Source organism: Podarcis liolepis, assembly GCF_965112155.1.
Source record: "Podarcis liolepis genome assembly, chromosome: 7".
In the NCBI taxonomy this organism is placed as follows: domain Eukaryota; kingdom Metazoa; phylum Chordata; class Lepidosauria; order Squamata; family Lacertidae; genus Podarcis; species Podarcis liolepis.
In genome coordinates this window covers 66,376,612-66,390,093 of record NC_139561.1, presented here as the reverse complement: position 1 = coordinate 66,390,093, position 13,482 = coordinate 66,376,612, and the positions used below count along the sequence as shown (strand labels likewise).

The following is a 13,482-nucleotide window of genomic DNA, read 5'->3' as shown; positions in this document are numbered from 1 at the left end:
GAAGCAGCTGATAACAGATACTCCCTAGATTTCTTCACAGTTTTTGTTTTTCTGTGCAAACCCTGGCTGGAATTTGACTAGGGTCATCTTTCTCGGTTTATGGGCCTCCACAATAAGGTTGCAGTGAGGCCTTTAGGGAAATCAAGCAACATCTGTCAAGGATTGCAACACTACTCGAGACAACTTTGCATGGGATGCATCAGTCCCCAAAGTTGCTTCTAGGGTGGAACCTGAGATTGCTCAGGCCACTCCCATTTGGCTACTTACATGCTCAGGTCAGCCAGGGTCTCTGCTGCAAAGATAAAGGGCTTGTATTTCTCATGGGTAAGCTGGAAGACACTGCAGAAAAAGAGAAAAGGTGGCTGTGGTGGAATTCTCCATGATTATTTGCAAGGCCCGCCCATACCCAACTACAAATCTGCATGGTTACAGTTGTGTGTCAAGGCTTGAAAATGTTTGCAGTGGGCAACTTCACTCTCCCAACCTCTTTGGCTCAGGATATGCTGAGATAGATCATTCTATTCTAGGCACATGAAAGAGTGATAGAATTATGGTCCAAGAACTTGAATAAAATGACTGATGAACTGAACAATATGACGGACTAGTGGGACCTGCAACAGAGCGCTGCAGCATGGAATGCTCACATTCAGGGTGCCATTCAGCCAAGCTGTCTTCCAGGGTATTCCTTTCCCTCTTCCTTCTCCCATGACGACAGTCACATGCATCAGTCAGTCATGTCCACTGAGCATGCTCGGTCCTCACTAAGCTCCTTTGCATATTCCTCCCCTTTATCCTGGCTCTATTCTCCTTAGACCTGGAACTGGACTCTACACTATGTCCATTTTGAAAGCTTTATTGTGCAAATCAATACAGTGTCCCAACACAGCTCTACAGACTACAAACAGATGAAGTGCAGAGGAGGAGAACAAGCCCTGGCTAGGGGTAGGTAAGACATTGATCCAACACTTGACATGCGCCTGGCATCCTCCTTTTGAAGGGTGGGTTGGGCCCTTCAATTCATGCAGTTTGCACCTAGAGCCTTGGGATTGGGCAAACCAATGTTATTCCTCCATGTAGGCTGGATTTGTGAGGTTTGTTTGCTCCAGTGCTGACACTGTCACATCCTTGGGAGTCAGGAGTGGAGTTGGAGCCAGATTGATGTCAGACTTTTCCCCAAACACCACCCTGGGAGGGGAAGCCTCCCTGCTGACAGGTGGAGGTGCTGGAAGTGGCTCCACATTGGACGATGTCAGGCTTGGGGAACTCTGTTATGGGAGCTGAACTCTCCTCTGACAGCCCTCTTTGGGATCCAAACCTCCTCCTCCTCCCAACCAGATCAGACACCTGAGGTCCCTGTTTCACATTCCACAATATACCACTGATGTTTTTATTATTAAATTGCTCAAGGATGTTTTACAGGAAGCAATAAGTAGGTGAAGTAAGCAAAAACAGTAAGCATCTTACACTGTTGCTAGTTGAAACCCCACGCTGGGGTGATTCTCAGAGGGTAGTTGGTCCTAGCCATTCTTTCTCCCTACTTAATGGATGCATTTCCCTTTCGTTTATGAGCAGGGCTGTAGCTCAGTGATAAGAGCATCTGCCTTGCATGCAGAAGGCTCCCAGGTTCAATCCCCAGCATCTCCAAGAAGGGCTGGAAAAGATTTCCTGCCTGAAACCCCAGAGGGCTGCTGCCAGTCAGTGAATTATTGGATTTATGATGTGCACATCCCTCTAGGGAACCCAGGGTTTTGTAGACAATACTGTGTTAGATGGATCAGCAGCCTGACTCTGTAGAAGTCAGCTTCCCCTGTTTGTTCAATGTTCAAGATCTCTCCAGAGCCACCCATCAGGCTCACTGCACATACTCACTATTTCTTCTTCTGTTCCTTTTTGCTTTCTAGTCTGTACGCCGACACATTGATGAAACCCACAGCCTTCTCGTCCTGGGGTAAGAGAAGGGAAAGCACCAATTAAAACAGAGCAGCACTTCACACCTTGATTGGCTCCACTTGCTGCTACTCATATATAAAGCGGCAGCCCAGGAATGCTGAACAGGTTTCTACTACAGAAAGCAAGGGAAAGCTGTAGGACCCGCAGGCTGCTCCTAACCTTCCATGGGCAAGCTATAAAGCAAAGAAGGGGAGCTTGCAGACTGCCAGACGTTGCGGGACCACAGCGCCCATCATCCATGATCATAGAGATGCAACCAGCTCCCATGGGCATGGCCTTCAGCTTGCACTGAAACTGACCAGTTGCAACCTGGATGCAACTAGCAATAGCAGAGAACGAATCATTTTGTGTTTTTTATCATGTAATTTTATGTTGTGAACTGCCCTGGAGATAATTTGATAAGCTGGTGGGAAATGTGCTCCAAAATGCTCCACTCAGGATTGCAGCCAATTTGTTTTGGTGGTTGGTGGATCAGTTGTCACTTCCTGCTACTCCCCTTTGCATGCCCCCCGTATCCCATAGCATAGTTGCCTATCTCTGTACATTGTATCTTGAATGTTGTATAGGACACTCTCTGCTCTGTAAGAAGAGAGGGAGGCAGGCAGGCAAAAACAACATTGGGGCTAGTTCAAGAGTCAGACTGCTCCCTCCCCTGACCATTTTATGTTTTATAGCGTTCATTTGCTTTAGTATTTTAACACTGTAAGCCATTTTGGGTGCCTAGGCAGAAAGGCGGTATTAGAAAGTATTTCATAAATACATAAATAAGAAGGAAAAAATGTATTTTTTCTTTGGAGCTCTCAAATTTGCACAAAACCAGAAAACCACAGAGGTGTATGCTGGGAATTTACACTTGCCTGACTGTGTGCTTTTGCGCACTTCCTTGGCAGGGGGGCGGGGGGAAGTGTATGTGCCGCATCAGCACTTAATTGGAATACAGTGGTGCCCCGCGAGACGAATGCCTCGCAAGACGGAAAACCCGCTAGACGAAAGGGTTTTCCGTTTTTGAGCTGCTTCGCAAGACGATTTTCCCTATGGGCTTGCTTTGCAAGACGAAAACGTCTTGCAAGTGTTCCGATTTTTTTTCGCTCCCCCCCTTTTGCTAAGCCGCTAATAGCCTTTTAGCCGCTAATCCTTTAATAGCCGCTAAGCCTTTAATAGCCGCTAAACCGCTAATAGTGCTAATCTGCTAAGCAGCTAATAGGGTTGCTTCGCAAGACGAAAAAACCGCTAGACGAAGAGACTCGCGGAACGGATTTATTTCGTCTTGCGAGGCACCACTGTAAAGGAGTCAAGAAATTAGAAGGCAGGGACAAACACAAAAGCGAACATCTACTGATATGAACAAAAAAGACAGAAGTTGCTCCTCATATACAAGTTCAAATATGTGTGGACTATTCCATTCCAATTCAAATGAGGGGAAAGTAGATTTAATAGCTTGAACGTGGACAGATGCTCTGTTGCAGCGACGACAACAACGAACAGGGCTACCCTTTGGTGATCCATGACTCTCTGAAATACTTAGCGACCTACGATGCACTCACGTTGGGGTTGCTGTACCAGTAGAGGGATTGACCCTTCAGCACGAACCAAAACCGCTTCCATTTCTGGGCCATGAAGCCCCCGTGGTCTTTCTTCTTAAGGAGCCAGCCATCGCAGTCCACCTGGCCCAGATCCTGGCAGGAGATTCGGCGGCGACTCAGTCGGGTTGCCATTCCTCAACAAAAGTGGGGGCGGGTGTGTTATTATGACAACAAGGAAGGACAGGATGCACAATGCAATTCACTAGAAAAAATCAGGCTCATAGTATACAGTTTGCGATTTTTCCACCACAAGCACTTTTTAAAAAAACTTTTCCTGACTTAGGGAGGCATTTATAGAAGGGCCAAGAGCAACCCATCCTTCTAGGGATGCAGCTATGGTCGCCATAGGTTTAAATCACATGAATATCACTTGAACAGCCAAGGCTCCCCCTAAAGGATCCTTGAAACTGTAGTTTAACTCCCACAGAGCTACAGTTTCCAGCATGATTCTCTGGAGAAAGCCTCAAGCTTTAAATGTATACAGTGTGGGTGTGAGTTTGGTCTACATATCCCATATGACGAGGTAATAGGTATCTGCAACAAAATGTTGCAGTGTAGAATGCGCCTCTTCAGGGTTCCAGGCGTCACATCCCCTGCCACAGGGACCCAGGGACGGCATGAGAAGGACTCCGATTCAGACAAACTGAAATCTGTGTGCATGACACTTTACAAAGAACAGGACTGCCAGTTTCAAGCACAATCCCATTCCTTTTCATTATTTCCTTGCTTCCCCTTCTCCTGTTGCCTGTAGAATTGTGGCTTCCTCATTATGCTAGGCCAGTATTCACCAACCTGGTGCCCTCCAGATAGCAGGTCCCTATCTGCAAGGGACTTGGAGGATGACCCTGTAACCTCACAGCTACTCCAGAACATGCAGCTGTAGAATGTACCACGGGTCCTTTAAAGATTGCATTCAGCTCTCTCAAGGGGGCAGGAGCCTCTGGAAGGGAAGGCTCTGCTAGTCTTCATAATTCTTCAGATAACTCTGGGACAACATTCCCCATGCGTGGCTGTATGCAGCTCTGGCAATCAGCTGATCAACCACGAGGGCAAACATAGGTGACCTGGTATCATGCCAAGAGACTGACCACCCACCTGTCAAACTTGGCCCGTGGGGGACATAAAAGTTCCCCCCTCTCGTCTGGTGAATGGCGGCACACAAAAAAGAACTGTTCTCCTCCTCCTTCTAACCAGGATATATTTATGGACATGTTAGACAGCTTTAGCATAGGCTGAAATGCTTGTAATATTGAAGGATGAATTGATGTTACCGGTACTCACCTTTTTGCTTTCGTCGATATTCAACACTGCCCTGAAAGGAATCAAAGGGGAGAAAAGCAATTGATCAGGATCTGCAAGAACAGCTGAGTGTTCCTGTTGCTGGTGCCAGCCACCCCACATCACAATAAAAAGTGAGTGGGAGAAATCACCCTACAATTCAGTAGAAATGCAAACTCAGTTTTACAATTTGTTTAAGACTGGTTCGAAGGCGGGGGGGGGGGGCTCACCAAATAGCAGCATTTGTTAAGAAATCTTAAAATTGATATGGATTGTGGCTAACATGTCTATGTAGCTTTAAAAACCAGCAGTGGGAGTGCACTGGATGCAGTACAGTGGTGCCTCGCAAGACGAAATTAATCCGTTCCGCGAGTCTCTTCGTCTAGCGGTTTTTTCGTCTTGCAAAGCAACCCTATTAGCGGCTTAGCGGATTAGCGCTATTAGCGGTTTAGCGGCTATTAAAGGCTTAGCGGATTAGCGGCTAAAAGGCTATTAGCGGCTTAGAAAAGGGGGGGAGCGGGGGGAAAATCGGAACACTCGCAAGACGTTTTCGTCTTGCAAAGCAAGCCCATAGGGAAAATCGTCTTGCAAAGCAGCTCAAAAATGGAAAACCCTTTCGTCTAGCGGGTTTTCCGTCTTGCAAGGCATTCGTCTTGCGGGGCACCACTGTAAATAGAACATGCCCTTAGACTTCCCAACGATCAACCATCTATTCCACACTTTTTATGCAGTTCCCTGTCACTTTTCTAGCCACAAAAACCTCTTTCGTTTGTAAAGTGAATTTGTTGCACCAGAGCAACAGGGTGCTTTAATCCACTTTAATTGCAGAAACCCAAATTTACAGCATGTGACTGAATCGCTCCTGCAAAACGCTGACAGTCTGGAGACAATGCTGGGATAGCTCCTGCTGAATTAGTTTACATTTTTGTTTCTATTGCATCAGCAATTCAGGGAGGCCTTTTTAGACCTGAAGCCAAAGGGTCTAAATAAAACTTAGAAATAAGCAAAACACAACGCAACTCTCACCTCTTTGGAAGAATCTGCAGATCCCAGCCCTCGGATTCCTCTGACAAACCCATTCTCAGGGGTGGTGGAGTCTTCTGATTCAAGTTCCAGGGTACTGGGTCTGGCAGGGGAAGCAGCTTCAGGGGATCTGGATCCTTTAGGATCGACCCTGACAAGGCTCTCACCTTCCAGCACAGGTTCAGCAAATGCATCTGGAAGAACAAGTCAAAAACCCAAAGCAAAGCTCATCAATTCATCAGTCTGGAAAAATATTTTACACCAGAAGGATTTATTTGTTCATTAGATATTTAAAAACCCACCTGTCTGCGCACTTGTCCTCAAAAAGTCAGTTTGCAACAGTAATAAATACGTCAATCCCATAACAGCATAGCAGCAAACAATATTCTGAAGTTCTAAACTATGAAAGCAACCCTGATCTATGTGGGGCTCCACTTGAGCCTGGTGTTAGTGCAGAATGCTGCAGCCTGACTACTGACTGAGAGGAGTGAGATCCTGTCTGCATGTAACATGTTAATTCAGACACTTGACTGGCAATTTGTTCCCGGGACAAGTTCAAGTTGTTACTATTAGTATATAAAGTCCTTAACAGCTTGGGACCAGCTGACCTGGAAGATCACCTTACCCTATGTATGCCCACATGAGGACTTTGACCCGTAGAACTTGTACAATTGCCAAATGATGTTCATTCTGCACTTGAAAAACACCAATCTTTCAGTGTAGTAGTTACTACCCACTGGAACTCCCTGCCCATTGACATTAAGCAGGCATTTTGTTCCTTTCAGTGCCTGCTAAAAACATTTGTTTAGGCAAGTACACCCTGACATGTAAAGGTGACATGTATTTTAATCTACAATTTTAGTTCATAATATTTTTAACCACTGATCTTACTCATATTTTGATCTTTTTTTCTGAAAAAACATTGTCTTTAACTTCTATTTTTATTGACAATTCAATGTATATCTTATATTCTTTGTAAACTGCTTATTTGAAATTAATCACTATATAGTATAAATAAAATATACAGCCTCAGATGCTGATCTCAAAGTTTGGGCAGGTTTGTGTACAGCTGTAAGCCAACTTCCAGAGCCTCAAATCAGCCTTCGTCAAGCTGGCACCCTTCAAGTGCTGGCTGGGGCAGATTTGAGTTAAACCCTTTAGAGTGAAGATTGCTCTAAATGGTTTGGAACCAGGTTAACACCACAGCCTTAAATTAGGCCTGGGAACAAATAGACAATTTAAACGGGAACAGAATAGGCATAATGCGCTCTAAATGCCTAGCTCCAACAAGCATTCTAGCTGCCACATTCTGCACCAGTTGTCATTTCTTTGTTGTGAGTGGTGTGCACGACAGTAATCTAGCCTGGATGTAACCAAAGCATGCCTAACTGAGGCCTCTACTCTCTAGAGAAGGCCACAGGTAATGAGCCAGCCCAAGCTGATAAATACCTTTGTTAAAAATGCTCAAATGGTGAGAGGACTGCAGCCCAGTGGCAAAACAGCTGCTCTGCATGCAGAAAGTTCCTGGTTTAGTACCTAGATCAGTGTTTCCCAAGCTTGGGTCTCCAGCTGTTTTCGGACTACAACTCCCATCATCCCTAGCTAGCAAGACAGGGGTGATGGGAATTGTAGTCCAAAAACAGCTGGAGACCAGAGTATGGGAAACATTGACCTAGATTCTACAGTAGGACAGCAAATGCCCCCTGTCCAAAGTCCCAGAGTGTCACAGTCAGTCAGTGAGACAATGATATGCTCTTGCTTCATGTAAGGCAGGGATGGCCAAACTTGGCCACCAGCTGTTTTGGAACTACAACTCCCATCATCCCTAGCTAACAGGACCAGTGGTCACGGATTATGGGGATTGTAGTCCCAAAACATCTGGAGGGCCGAGTTTGGCCATCACTGATGTAAGGCATTTTCTTACCATTGATCATCCCTGACCGCTGACTAGGCTGGCTGTGACTGATGGGAGATGGAGTCCAGCATCAGTTGCAATGCCACAGGCTCCCCATACCAGACGCTCTTCACACCCCAGCGGAAAAGGTGTGACCACTTGGGGAAATGGCCTCTGCTCTTCCTGCACATGTGGGACAGAGGGAGCGGCATCATTTGAACCTACATTCTCTTTTACCCTAAGCTCCCTCACAGGATTATTGTGGGAATAACAGGGGAGTTGTGGGGAAATAATAAAAAAGGACACAGCTTTGAGCTCCTTGGAGGAAGGGTGGGTTTAAACTAAAATGTAGCAAACACACAAAATAATTACGTAAATTTAAAAGAGTCCAAGAAGTCACAGCAACGTGCAGCTCTCCACCACCAAGCCAATGCCCAAATCCTTACCTGCCCCAGAAGGTTCTTCTAGAGAGCTGTCCGAATGCCATGAATTGGTTGCTTCCTGCTCCTCTTCATCAGCAGGAAGACCTAGAAGAAAATCTGGTCTCCCATCCACCTCAGCAGTCATGCTTTTAAAGGAGAAAAGAAAGAAAAGAAAACAAACAAACTTGGAGCTCTGTCTCTCATAGCAGCTGTGCACTGTTTACCAGAACTTCAGGTCCCAGTTGTCTGGCACTTCAGCCACAAGGAGTCCAGCAAATGCCGATTTGGCAGCAAAACATGCTGGGACCCAGACAGCTACAGAGATGGATGTTTGCCCCTGCCTTCCCCCTTGCCCTTCTTTCCTTAACACCACACCTTGAGAGATCTTGGCTCTCCATCACACATACATAGATAGCTATTCTCCCTAACCACCAGAAATCTAGGACAGGCAGAAGGTAGATCAAGATCCATCACTAGATTCCAAGGCAATTTGCAGTAGATCAGTAATTGTTTTGTTTTGTTTTGTTTTGCAACCATTTGCTTAAAACAGCAGCAACAACAAAAAGCTTTTCCTTCCAAATTAGGTTACTGAAAGAGGGTGGGGGAACCAGGAGTAGATTCATGGGTGAAAACTAAGATTAGTTCTGGTCCCAAAAAGAAATTCTTGAGCAGTGTGTGTGCTCTGAAGCATTACAATCCTTAATTCTCTCAAGGTTCTAGCAAAATTCAAACAAGAACGGTTATGCCCTGTGCTTTTTTCCCCCTGGGGGGACACAGTGGTATGCATACCCCTAAACATTTTGTGAATCTTTGTCCTTTTGTCTTTTTACTGTATTTATTTTTCCTAATTTAAACTATAAACTGGTGATTTTCTTGAGTCAAAATGAGAGTGCCCCTAATTTTTTTTTTTTTTAGAAAAAAAGCACTGGTTATGCCTGAGATAGAATCATAGAACTGTCGAGTTGGAAGGGACCCCAAGGGTCATCTAGTCCAACCCCCTGCAATGCAGGAATCTCAACTAGAGCATCCGTGACAGGTGGCCACCCAGCCTCTGCTTAAAAACCTCCAAGGAAGGAGAGTCTGCCACCTTCCGAAGGAGTCTGTTCCACTGTCAAACGGCTCTTCCTGATGTTTAGTCAGAATCTCCTTTCTTGTAACTTGAAGCCATGGGTTCAAGTCCTACCCTCTAGGGCAGGAGAAAACAAGCTTGCTCCATCTTCCATGCAACAGCCCTCAAGATAGCCCTCCCTGCAGCATGAGACCACAAAGGGATTTTCTAAGTACCTCTGCCCCTAGTTTCTGCTGAGCGAGAGGCCAAGAGGATGGAAAATATTTTATTCTTGGGATGTTTAAACTCGGACAGACCTTGGTTTGCGCAACAGGAAGGGGAAAGGTCACTAATTTATTCAAGAGATACTCCATCTGCGCGTTGAACCAGAGAATGCCCCCTCCCTGGGCAAGTTCCAGCACGACCCTTTGCAGTTTCGTTCCCACTGAAAGTATGAGTACAGTGTGACATCATCAGAACTCACTGAGTTGCAGATTTTGTTACAGCTTCTAAGTCAAGTCCACAGAACCCTGGGGGTAATTATCCAGTGAAGCTGAAGAAGTTGGGAGATTCAGGACAGAGAAAATGAAGGGCATCCTCACAAAATGTCTGTTTATACAGAATTTGCTCCCAGGGGGTGCAGTGATGACCCACCAACTTAGGGCGCTTCTGGAGTGTCGCCATTTGGGGGGGGCATTTGACCACATACTAGCAAATTCGAGATAAGCATTTAAAGCTGACTCGTACAGCAAACTTGCTGCCCCACCACCCCACCCCCCGGCACAAAAAATACCACACTTTCTGTGATAGGGAAAGCAATCCTTGATGGACCAGACCCACAGTCCACATGTCAATATCTACATAGCACAGTAGTGGGCCCGAAACCCTAAAATCCCCAGAAATGTTGGATTCCTAACCTGGAAGTCGAAGAAGCAAAACTAGTCGGAGACTCATCACTGTGCAAGCTCAGGGGTTCCACAACATCGAACAAACCTTCCAGCACCTATGGAACGAACAGACAAAAGTTACCAATCTGTTACAGTCAAGGGGACAGTCTACACTGTGCCTTCTGTATATTGTTGAGATGATGCTTTCGCCTTTCCATTGGGTCGGAAATGACACTCCAGGGGAGTCGTAAAAAAAAAAAAAAAAGCCTGACAAGGACGAGCAAAGATTAGTCACAGATTTATTTGGAAATGAGAGATTACTAAGACTCTGAAGCACTTGAATTTCCTTTTTGCTCACTTCAGAGTAAGCAACCCATAGCTGTAAAGATAAGGTCTAAGGAGACTACCCTAGTTGTGCTTCATCCAATGCTGAAGGCACACCTCTTCACCTGGCCTTTGTTTTTTTTTTATGAAATTTTTATTAGTTTTACAGAGTTTTTTAAAGACAAAACACTTAAAAAGACATACACACACACATATAGTTTCATAACATTTTTTCATAAACCTCTTTTCCGGGACTCCCCCATACCCCCCCTTTCTGCATCCCAATGTCCATAATTTTTTAGCAACTTCTAAATATTCCTTTCCAACCTCTGTCATCTTAATCTTTTCTATAATCTGATCTTATATCACTGTATCCCTTTTTTTCCTGAAAATCTCGACATTCTAGCATTCATCAAGTTTATAGTAGTCCTTAAGATAGCTTTTAAATTTTCTCCAATCTTCTTCCGCCGTCTCTTTCCCCTGATCACGGATTCTGCCAGTCATCTCAGCCAATGTCATATAGTCCATCACTTTCATCTGCCATTCTTCCAGAGTGGGTAGATCTTGTGTCTTCCAATACTTTGCGATAAGTATTCTTGCTGCTGTTGTAGCATACATAAAGAAAGTTCTGTCCTTCTTTGACACCAATTGGCCGACAATGCCCAAGAGAAAGGCCTCTGGTTTTTTAAGGAAAGTACATTTAAGTACCTTTTTCATTTCATTATATATCATTTCCCAGAAAGCCTTAATCTTCGGGCATGTCCACCAAAGGTGGTAAAAAGTACCTTCAGTCTCTTTACATTTCCAGCACTTGTTATCAGGCAAATGGTAAATCTTTGCTAGCTTGACTGGGGTCATGTACCACCTGTAAATCATTTTCATAATGTTTTCCTTTAAGGCATTACATGCCGTAAATTTAATACCGGTGTTCCACAACCATTCCCAGTCAGCAAACATAATGTTATGACCAATGTCCTGTGCCCACTTAATCATAGCTGATTTAACTGTTTCATCTTGTGTATTCCATTTCAGCAGCAAGTTATACATTCTTGATAAATTCCTCTTCACCTGGCCTTTGACACCTGAGGTGAATATTTTTAGGACCCACCTTCTTTCTGTGATTTTAAGTTGTTTTCAACCATTTCTAATATTGTTACCCGCCCTGAGACCTTAGGTTGAAGGGAGGGAAATAAATAATAATAATAACGGTAATGATGATAAGCAGTGGTAGGTCTGGCTCTAGAAGCTCTCGTCAGGACTTATACAGGGAGTAATCAGATAAACACCCCTTACATAGAATCCTAGAGTTGGAAGGGACCCTGAGGGTCATCTAGTCCAACCTCTTGCAATGCAGGTATCTCAACTCAATCATATATGACAGGTGGCCACCCATCCTCTGCTTAAAAACTCCAGGGAAGGAGGGAGTGCATAACCTCCTCTCCAGGAGGCTCCTATGCCAAAAAATGGAGGTGGAGTCAGTCCAGGATCTGAGAAGCTGCTAGCTGATGTTCAGTGGTTTACCACATGGGGCAGCTTCACAGAGATCTCAGGAGGTCCTCAGGTGCTTGTTCTAGCCTGGAATATGTCCCTGAATAGGGATAATGCCGCTTGTATGCCTGGATGCAGGACGGAGGTATATGGAGGTGCAAAAACCTTTGACTTTCCTGTAGATTGAATGCTGCCTACTGTACAATGTAAGAGTCCTGTCCTTTGCTTCGCCCATGTTTGCCTCTGGCCTCACCCACCACTGGGAAGCAGCTCCCCAGAGCAGTACCCACAGGGAAATGTGGCCTTTGGGCTGTTCTAGGCCTCGCTTACCTTCGGCTGTAGAGGAGAAGACTCAGGGGAACTGGGAGTCCCTGGGAAAACGAGTGGTATTTTCTTCAGCACCAAAGTCACCTGACTTGATGTCTCAAGAAGCTTTTTCACCAGATTCATCCGGGTCCAGCCCACCTACATGGTTGACAGATTGTCTTGCCTTTAATGATATTTTTTTAGCTTCAAAGTGCTTTTCTTTAAGTTTCACATTTTTCAACATTATTCTATTTGAAATATTTTTGTATTTATCTATCTAACTACACTATTATTTGGTGAGCCGATGTAGAAAGGCAGTTTACAAATACTGTGAATAAAAACAACAATTGTCAAATAGATTGAGTTAAACGAGGGCTGCAAAATTCAGGGCTTGGGCACATCTTATGTTAACACCGGGGACGGAACAGTAGCAGGCTAGCTTAGTCATATGCTTCATCTGCACTAGACATTTAAAGCGGTATCATACCACTTTAAACAGCCATGACCTCCCTCAAAGAATCCTCACTAAGGGTGCTGAGTTGTTAGGAGGCCTCAGCTCCCTCCACAAAGCTACAATTCCCAGAGTTCCCTGGGGAGAGGGCTTGATTGTTAAACCACACACTGTTAAACTTCAGCAGCGAAACATCATGGGCCAATCCTGCTCCAACACATCAGCACCATTCCCCACCCCGTATCCACTGCCTCAGGTGGCTGCCTCACAATGCCTGATGCATAGGCTGGCCCTATGCAAACCCCTGGGATAAAAACACTGACAGAACTGGCAATATTCATAAACCAGTAAAAAACCCCAAAACATTTCAGTGTGCCAGCATACTCTGTCAGTGATCTTAAAGGAATTTCAGAGGGAGTGAGGGGCTCCAGCAGGAAATGGAATTGCAATTCCTCAAGTTTGATCTATTCACTTGGGTCTCAATAGAGATAATAGTTTCCTTTCCCATTCAAAGGTTACGGTAGTTAACTCAGCATTGCCAAGTTGATTGTTTTATCACCTCTCGGGGCTGTTGTAGAGCAGTGTTTCCCAAACGTTTTTGGGCAACGGCACACCTGTTTACCGGGGAAAAATCTCGCGGCACACCACCATTAAAGCCCCGCCCCGTGACGTCAGCGCGCAGCGTCACGCCGGGAGGGACGCACAAAAGTGAAAGTTTTTTCCCTTCCCCTTGCCGGGGTGGGAGGAGGCAGCAGAGCGAGGGACTGAGGGACGGCGGCAGCTGAGGCGGCGGCGGCTGTTGTGGTGGTGGCGGCGATAGCGGGCGGA

At 45.4% G+C, this 13,482-nt stretch overlaps 1 protein-coding gene across 3 annotated transcripts in view; it reads right to left on the bottom strand.

Moving 5' to 3' along the window:
* The window catches only part of CNKSR1 (connector enhancer of kinase suppressor of Ras 1), a 34,571-nt gene that overhangs the window by 5,380 nt on the left and 15,709 nt on the right, over positions 1 to 13,482 (bottom strand). For all 3 annotated transcript variants that reach the window (XM_083511916.1, XM_083511917.1, XM_083511918.1), the window contains 8 exons: positions 12,228 to 12,362; positions 10,116 to 10,201; positions 8,175 to 8,296; positions 5,838 to 6,028; positions 4,815 to 4,845; positions 3,495 to 3,667; positions 1,870 to 1,943; positions 268 to 339 (listed from right to left, as the gene is read on the bottom strand). In XM_083511916.1, coding sequence (XP_083368042.1) covers positions 268 to 339; positions 1,870 to 1,943; positions 3,495 to 3,667; positions 4,815 to 4,845; positions 5,838 to 6,028; positions 8,175 to 8,296; positions 10,116 to 10,201; positions 12,228 to 12,362 — 884 coding nt within the window. The remainder of the gene's footprint in view (positions 1 to 267; positions 340 to 1,869; positions 1,944 to 3,494; positions 3,668 to 4,814; positions 4,846 to 5,837; positions 6,029 to 8,174; positions 8,297 to 10,115; positions 10,202 to 12,227; positions 12,363 to 13,482) is intronic.